Genomic DNA, 9,823 nt, shown 5'->3' with positions numbered 1-9,823 from the left:
CATTACCGTTTTAATTGGTAGCACTGTTAGTGCAGTGAGCGTTAACTATAATTTTTCATTTGTAACACGCGAGAACAATGTGAGACAAACGTAAGAAGGCATATAGGATGAGATGATGGTCTGAAAAGTTTCCGACCTCAAATTTGAAGCTGGCTGCACTCGTAAATAAAAGCTACTGAATTTCGTTTTCCATCTGTTGACAGTTACTCACCCAAGTTTCAGACATTTTGGACGCCCAGTTTTAGTGTAACAGTCGTTTGAGTAAGCCGATGTAAATTTTTTTATGAAAATGGACAATTGAGTATCAACCTGCCATTAAATATTTGTTTTGAAAGGTAGTACGTCTTCGCAAATCAAAGATTTTGATTCTGTGTATGGGGACTGTGCATCATTATTTACTATAGTGAATTTTGGGCTGCTGAATTTAAACGTGGCCATAAGAGCTTGGGAGAATAGGCTAGAGGCATGAGAAAACGTTGGATGCCACGTTTGCTCACGTTAGATCAAAAACATGTGCGAATGAACATTTCCAACGCTCTTTTGGCGCTGTTTAAGCGAAATGAAACCGAGTTTTGGTACCGAATTATTACTGTAGATGAAACTCGGATACATCATTATACGCCCGAAACAAAAATTCAGCCCAAACAGAAGATCTGGGAACAGTGCAAAAGGGGAACCGGTTCCAAACAAGTAAAAACTATTTTTTCGACTGGAAAAGTGATGGTGTTGTTTTGGGATAGTCATGGAGTTATTTTATTCGATTATTTTCAAAAATCAAAATCCATTCAGGATCATACTATGCATCATTACTTGACAAGTTGAAGGCAGAACTTGCATGAAAACGGCCACATTTGCAAGAAAGAAAAATCCTATTTTACCAAGACAACAGTCGCCACGAATTACGGTTTTAACTGCTTGACCATCCGCCTCACTCACCAGATCTAGCCCCAAGCACTTCATTTTGTTCCCTCGTCTAAACATTGCGCTCGAAGGACAAAGACTTTCGTGAAATTAATGAAGTTGAATCACCTTCGTGTACAACTATTTTGCAGAACAAAATGCCTAGTACTACTAGTACGGATTAAAGATATGGGAGCATCGCTGGGAGAAGTGTGTAGAGTTACACATGTTGACTATGTTAAAAAATGTAAAAAATTTTCAAAACGTTTCTTGTACCATTTTTATGTCGGACATTTTTCAGACCACCCTTACTTCTTTATTTCTAAATGAAGTTTCATAGAAAATTTTAAGTCTTTAAGGTTATTAGCTTAACGAGATTTCGTGCGGACAGAAACAGGTAGACGGACAGACAGTCTGTCATAAATAAAATAATCCTGCCTCTCAAATGATAGGTTTCACTAAAGCTCAGGCATGTATAAGAATGTTTTATCATAACAGTCTATATTATAATTTATTATAACCGATATATTCTACTTGACCTTACTCAATTGTACTACCCCATTACCGTCAATAGAGAATGTTGACTCCATAAAACCACTATAAAACTCTGAAGTCGTTTATTGTTCTTGAGTAAACCTCGTGACTCAGATCAAAAGGTGGGATCAAAATTACCTTGAATGATATTAACATCATCGTAACTCTTATAGGTGCTAAAAATTAAACATTATAAACTTTGATAGTTATTTATCTCTTAAGGAAAACGTCCATTGTGTTTTTATAAAATCTGAAACATAGTTCATTTTCTCGCATTGGTCTCATTGTTTAGAAAACAAAGATTTAATGAAGGTGGTAAAACCATGTAGTAATAAAAACAAAGAGATTTTAATAAGCAACACTAAGTAGGGTATTTCATTATCTCAGCATTAAAATAGAATGAGATTAGAATTAAATCGCGAAAGTTATATGTAATGGGAGAGTTTTGCTTAGTATAATTAATGTGTTACCTTATGAGCCATTTTCTAAAACTTATAATAATACTTAACGAAATAATGCCTACACGTGGCACGAAAAGTTTACATTCCAGAATATATCAAAAGAAATTCACGATACACACGATTCAAAATTGCAGTAAGATATGAAATGCATGTTCTATTTCTAATGTAAAATTTTCATACTCCCTGAGGACCCAAAGTTTTTGAAAAACTTGTGTTAAACTTTATCCCTTTTTCAAAATATTATTTTATTTTTTCCCATTACTTTCCAGTTTTGTCCAGGAAAATGCGTCTAGATATAGCTATAAAAACATAATTCACTTATCACATTAGTCTATAGAAACTTCTTCAGTATTTCGGTATTTGCGTTTTAAAAGATTGTAAATGATCATAAAATATACCTTAAGATGTTAAATTGTAAATGTATATAAATTCCGTATATATATATAGATATATATATATATAAATTCCGTATATATATTTCCGGAAACGTAAAGTCCTTGTAATAATATTAAATTTAACATCTTCAACTTTTTTCAATTGTAAGATTTACAGATAATTGTTATAACTTCAAATCCCAGAGACCGATCTAAAAGAACAACAAGATAAAAATATTATCTTTTTTAATAACTTATTATTTTTAGTACATGTTTCATATTGATCATTTCATTGTTTGTTGTAAAACAGTTTACTATGAAGTTTCCTTAAAAACCTAACATATAAGTAATACATAATACAAACCTAAATAATAATACAGTGATCATAAAGTCCTCTTCTTAATAAATATTGAACTATTGAAAATAAAAACAATGCATTTGTATGGTGTTTTTACAATTGCGGTCAATTTACTCAATTACTTTTATTACTATTATAGATATTCCAGCGGTGCCCCCAGAAAGCTACTCCTGGACTGAAAGGTAGGTGCATTTTCTGTGTAGGAGAGCCAATGGGCTAGTGGTCTAAGACGTCGGACTTTGGATTTAAGTTAAAGATAGCACGATTTCAAATCCTGTATGTGACCCTTGCAATTTCTATCAGTACCATCGACCTTGGACTCTTCTCCTTATTCTGTTTAATAAGATCCTCACACGAGACAGTAGCCCATGAAGAGGAACAAAATAAGGCTTAAAAGGAGATGAGTCTCTCCTTAAAAAAAGTAATATATAAACAATCTGGTTTATTTAATCTGTACTATTGCTGTCTCAATCCCATAAATTTCAAGACAAATGTTGAAAAATATGGTCTTCCACAGATTGAAAGCATTAAACATGATGTTTTTTTACAATTACTGTCCTACCAACATGGAAAACTACTTCCTACATAGCCTCATAATAAACCTACTGATAACCTGTATGACACTCATTTTGGATTGGTCATACAGTTATATTTAAGTGAAATAAGCATGCGTTACATTGCGAAGTAAACATATCAAAATGTGAGCCTAAAACCTATGAATACATAAGTATATAGAGCTCTAAATGAACCTTTTCATTTGGTAAATTTACAACATTTGTTAAAATTCTTCTCAATACAATATCAACAACTAAATGTCACATTTTGCATTTCAGGACTATGATAGCAATTATAAAATAAACTGTTAAATATTTTAAGAATTATTTACGATTTCTTCTAAAATCTGTTCTATTATACAAACTTATGTTTTTATAATAGAACCTTTAGTATTATTACTAAGTGTAAGTTAGAGTATGAAATTATAAATATAGAATGAAAACATAAAAATATAGAAATAATTAATTAGGTTATCCCATCTATAAACATCTAATAAAATAGTTTTATCATTATTTTTCGTGATTTTAATTTCATATATTAGTTAATGTTATTTGTTGAATGGCATTTATATTATGTTGGAATAATACTGATGCAACACAGAAGGGGTATATAAAATTACCTCTTAAATTAACCACTGAAAAAACATCAGTTTATGTATGGCTGAAACAACTGTCAGAATTACTTTAGAAGGTGTCTACTACAAGTAGGCTGCAGTATAGTACAATATTGTAAGTATTTAGTTGACTCCTAGTATAATTTCCTCCAGAATCTGCATTACTTTTCTTATGTTTTCTAGATTTAAACACCTTTTATCAGTAAATAGTGAGTTTTCAGAGTATTGATATCTGACAAAAGCTGGGCGAACCGTCCAGTCTTCAAACTCAAGAAGTTGAGTTTGGGGTCGTTATGATCCAGTTATTGTTTCAAGACCTACAGCTTTGTTAGAAACTTGCTTTTTCAAAACCCGTGGATATTTAAGGCATTTTATGAATTAATAAGGCTATAATCCTCAATATTGTACAATTTAATTTGATCCCTCTAATTAATTCCTTTTTAAAACCGTTTTGGATCTTGAGTTAACTTTAGGGGAATATTACAATGATACAAAAGAACTGTCTGCAATTAAACCCTTTGATTTGAAGCATGTACGTTGTCACTTTACTACTACTTCAGATTTGATATATTAGTTACTAATTAATTAGCTACGAGTAAATTGACGTGAATTACAGCATAAGCTACTGAATACGGTGGATGTGATGATGCAGGATCTTCAATAGTATGAATCACACTTCTTAAGTGAATCGTAAATTTCAACAATTCTTGTTATGGCATGTAACGTTTATAGTAGTGTACATCATGTTATTTGCTACTGCACAGTGCGTTCCGGACATACTCTCCACTAAACAAATATCCAAATATTCAACCCCTTTATTGATCTCACCACCACAGTTGGAGGTAGTTACAGCATTCGTTTCTCTTTTGGTAAATGAAATCTACGTATATGTTACCCAATAACACATTATGTATTTTAAAATACTTCACTGATACTTTGAATTTCAGGACTATGATAGTAATTATGAAATAAATTATTAAATATTTTAAGAATCATTCAAGATTCCTTCCAAAATCTGTGCTATTATACAAACATAATCCCAAATGTAAGTTAATCTATGAAATTATGAAATATAGAATAAAACTATCAAAATATAAGAATAATTAATTAGGTATACCAATCTCAAAACTTGTTTTATCATTATTTTTCTTAGTGTTAATCTCTTATATTAGCTACTGTTATTTGTTGAGGATCATTTATTTCACTGGAAATTTTTTATTAGAAAAATATTTATGCAACACAGTAGGGAAATTAAATAAATTAACCACTGGAAAAACATCAGTTCAAGCACCTCACCACCACAGTTGGAGGTAGTTAATTAGTATTCGTATCTCTTTCAGTAAATGAATCTATGTATCTGTTACCCAATAACACATCATTTATTTAATACTTAACTGATACTTTACGATTCTATTACAAAGCTTTGAAAAAACTATCATAGTAATAAAGACACATCACACATAATGACATCATCGTTGGTCCTCATATATGTAAATCGACATAGGAGACGTATCCTATTGATGTTATAATGATATTAGAGTGAGTATTTTACTGATTTAGTATTAAAAAATAACCAAGATAAATTGTTTACTGTTTTTTATTCAACAAATCACAATTACAATAACATCTAATATAAAAGAGCAGTCTCGGACTTAGTAGCCACCATGTCCATGAGCGGGTCCTCTGCCATAACCTGCTTGACCCTGCTGGTAGCTGATCTTGGGTCTGTAGCCGTCCTGGTCGGCCACGTAGGCGACGTGCTGGGTGCGTCCGTCAGGCAGCAGCACGTAGTACTCTCCCTGGGCCACGTCTCCCTGACGTGCCTCCTGGTGGCCGAAGTTCACGCTGTACTCGGGCTCGTCAACGTCGTACTTGAACTCGTAGTTGGCAGGCTCCTGGAAAAAAGGTGGCAGTTTTGTTGTATCCACTAGGCATTAGGTTGTTAGTTGTCCATCAACGGACATTTTTCTTTTGTCTAGTTGGGTCCTTTGATAGGCTAAGGGATTGAGATACAGTTGGAGACGTTAACGCATGGTAGTACATATATCCTCCTTGTTTAAGTTCAAATTTCTCCTGATTTGTAAAAATTGTTTTTAAAAAAGCGACAACGCCATTAACAAATGACGAGGTCTGGAAAAAGTAACAGTCAAATAACTGTATAGTCTTCATATGACAAAAGATTTACAGTGCTTGTTTAACCGTTTTTAAGTTTAAAAGTGAATTGAAAGGTCAAAATTATATTTCGACAATTTACTTCTGAGAAAACCATAACAATGATTGAGATAATATGTATTTGTAGATTGTAATAATCTCTAAAATATGTTTGACAGTGAATGTTGAAGTTAACCTAGTGATGAAACCATTTTCATTCTTACTATAGGTTTGATCTTACATGAGAAGTCCATAAAAATGATTTAAAAATGTGTTTAATATCCGTTTGGCAGCTGAATACTTAATGTCTTGACATGCAGCTGCATTTAGTCATTTAGACAATTCAATAGTATTTTGAAAGATAATTTCCCTTGTAAAACACTTTAAATTTTTCAATTACCATAGTATGCCTGCCTCATTGTTAATTTCATCAGTTTAAAATCATTTAGTCTATAAATTAAATGCTTTTTTCTAAATTTGTTTAGCTGTAAAAATGGGTGAAATTTAACACATCTCGTTTTGCTCGTATTTCAAGCTATGCTTACGTCATATCCGGGAACACCATAAGCAGCGGAAGGTCTTGTCTGTCGGGGGAAGCCAGATGGTGGTCCATAGGATGCGGAAGGTGCCCCATAGGATGCGGAAGGTGCTCCATAGGAACCAGAAGGTGTCCCACCTAAGGTGTCAAGTGCTGCGGAGAGCGCAGCGAGCTGAGCGTGTCCTCCATGGCGGGGTGCAGGGGGTTCGGCGGTCGCTAGGGCGATGCTCAGGATAACCAGGAGGATCTACAGTATTGTGACGCACACTTAAGTCAGGAGATCCATGATAACTAATCAATTTTATTGCCATAATCTTTATAAGATAAATTTCCTACCCAAGTTAATTCTCAAAATAAGATTTGGCCATTGAAATTATTGCTTATAAAAACGAAAACAAAACTGAGATTAAAAACTAACGTACTCTTTCCTTCCTGGCCAGAACTGAGTTAAAAAGTTCCAGGTATGAAATACTGTATGGTTTATCGCATAATGGTGTTTTCACGTTATCAAATATTAATTAATATAACAGATAGATAATAGATTAAACATTTCTAAAAATATTCTATAATGTCTACAGAAACCGACAACACACTGTGTGTAAGTAATGAGACTATGAGACAAAGTTGCTGCTAGACCCTTTTTAATTATATAAATAATATGTATAACACCACATAAGAAAACAAAATGTTTTAAATTAATTCGAATTTAAAGACTTTGGTTATGATTTGTCTTGATATCAACCTTATCATCCGGGTCCTGTATTTAGATGATACAGCCTCTGTTATTTTATTTATTTACTTTATTTAGGGATATTACTGTGTTGTGAGCGGCATAAACTTTAGGTTTATCAAAAGGTTTAGTGAATAGGAAACTAAATGTTATATTTGAGGCTTTTCTCAAGCTGCCATAAAAAATCTAGCTTTTCCTGTGGCAGTTAAAAAATTGTATTTAAAATATTAAAATCATAATCTGAAATATTATCTACTGTTGTCACATATTGTTCTCTATGTTTTGTTTACTACGATGTATCAAAATCAATTAAATATTTCAATTAGTTTTATTTTGGAATGAAAATATTTACTAAATAAGTAAAGTTTTGTAAAAGATTATTTCTTATCTTGATTTGCTTAAGAGAAGAATGGAAAGGTATATTTTAAAATATAATGTAGCATCAACTCTTGTAAAGATTGTTGGCCTACCCGTGTCTGGTAGCTTACCTTAGACATGATGATGGTTGATGCTGTGAATGATACCCCTGGAGATAGGTGTAGGGTATATATCGCTGAGCCGAGCTTATGACGTCATCTCACATAACAGCTGGTATTGTTCCACATCAGCTGATTGACTACCGGCAGATGTGAAGTAACTGACTACCCTAATCAATCAATCAGCTGCAGGTTTCTCCCGGCTATTATACAAACACTTCCAAATGCACTGGTGCTTTAGTCGGGATTTGTTTTAAAATTAATTATTTAAGAAACAACTCAAACTGAAAATAAATCACGGAATTAACGTAATTTATCAACTGTATAAAATAGAATACATTCAGTTTACCTTACATTTGAAAATACAAGATTACTTTTAACTGCTGCAGGTTTCTCCCGGCTATTATACAAACACTACCAAATGCACTGGTGTTTTAATCGGGAGTTCTTTTAAAATTAATTATTAAAGACACATCTTAAACTGAAAATAAATTACCCAATTAATGTAATTTGTCAACTGTATAAAATAGAATACAATCGGTTTACCTTACATTTAAAAATACAATATTTTTAAATTTACAATATAAGGTCTCTCATTTGTATTACACTTTTTTTAAATACCCACTCAAACAAATTGCCTTATCATTGATTCCCAAATATCCTGTTTATAACCACAAAAAGGTAATTCATTCTTTGGGTAAAACGGGTAATAATTTTGTTTAATGTTCAAATCTACGGATTTATAATTAAACCCTGTATATTTGAATCTACAAAACACGATAACTGTACCAAAAAAGTATATTCAAGTTGAACCTTGATACAAGGATTTATAATGTAAATATCTCGGCTAAGTTTATTGGCCAGCTTGGTACGCCATTTCGTTCCATTATTGTGGCAGCTTAAACTTAAAAAAATAACACTTTTACGGTATTTTTTCCTTTGGGAACCCAGGAGAAAAAAAGAATAATAATACAATTTACTAAATATCTTTTAGTTAAAACTTTTTTGAATCTTGAACGGATTTCTTGATTTTGATAACATGTAAATCCCATAAGGAATCTTTCCATAACAAAAACTGGCGATAGGAATGCTGAAACAAGCTCAAACTTGGTAAAAATATTGATCTTATAAACATCAAGTACTCAAAGGATTAAATTCAAAACTCCTTTATTTAAGAACCTAGAGGAAAATTAAAGAAATATTTCAGGATTTCTTATAACATGTTTAAATTTGGTAAATAACAATTTACAAAATGTTTTTCGAGATATTGAGTACATTTACATCGCATGAGAATAAATTCATTTTTCAGTTCTTACAATATATAAATACTTACTCAAAATGAGCCGGAAGGACTATTTGAATTCTGACTACTCTCTGTAACCCAGCCAGCATGTTTAGTGCAGCTTAAACTAAAAAAGTGTTTAAAACAATTAATTTAAATAAATTAAAACACTCCATCTAAATGCTCCTTAAGTGATAGAGACCTCCATACATATTGTAAAAGTATATTATGTAAATAGGGCGCTCAGGTACTTCTAACTGCTTATCCTAAAAATTCACTTATAAATAAATCAATGACATATCAATAAATTAAATTCCAATAAGTACTAATGAGTAATATTGAGCAGGTATCAGTGTTTTACTGTGATGATGTAGCTATACAAATTAAAAAGTCAACTTTATTTTGAAGGAAACAGGATTTTTCCGGACATTTGCCATCGTTCAGTGAAACAAGAAATCAGTAACACTACATTTCGAGATCTGCAATCTGATCTCTTCTTCAGGTAAAGAACTAACCTAGTACATAATTACCAAACTAGGTTAAAATAAACAAATCTTACCAAAGCGTTGTGGCACGCCCAAATCAGGAATCACAACCACCATGTTGTTTGTCAACTTCACTAACTCTATAAACAACTAATTATAATAAAGAACTTTATTTAATGTTCACTGATCGGTTCTTTGTTAATAGAGAAACTCATGACATAACTATCATTGACTAATCTGTTAATCGTATACCATTAACTACAATTTTTAAATTTTCTTAGAATTGTTTTTTGTTTTGTAAATGGCTTACCACAAAATAACCAAGCTATTGATTTGTTTTGGCAAATCACAGAAGAAAGGAAAACT

At 32.0% G+C, this 9,823-nt stretch overlaps 1 protein-coding gene across 1 annotated transcript in view; it reads right to left on the bottom strand.

The window, feature by feature from the left end:
- LOC124365511 overlaps positions 1-9,823 on the bottom strand; it is a 76,087-nt gene that overhangs the window by 53,056 nt on the left and 13,208 nt on the right. The window contains exons 3-4 of the mRNA XM_046821494.1: positions 6,492-6,731; positions 5,489-5,690 (exon numbers count right to left, since the gene is read on the bottom strand). Coding sequence (XP_046677450.1) covers positions 5,489-5,690; positions 6,492-6,731 — 442 coding nt within the window. The remainder of the gene's footprint in view (positions 1-5,488; positions 5,691-6,491; positions 6,732-9,823) is intronic.

Source organism: Homalodisca vitripennis, chromosome 6, assembly GCF_021130785.1.
Source record: "Homalodisca vitripennis isolate AUS2020 chromosome 6, UT_GWSS_2.1, whole genome shotgun sequence".
Taxonomy (NCBI): Eukaryota; Metazoa; Arthropoda; class Insecta; order Hemiptera; family Cicadellidae; genus Homalodisca; species Homalodisca vitripennis.
This window is presented reverse-complemented; position numbering and strand designations above follow the sequence as displayed.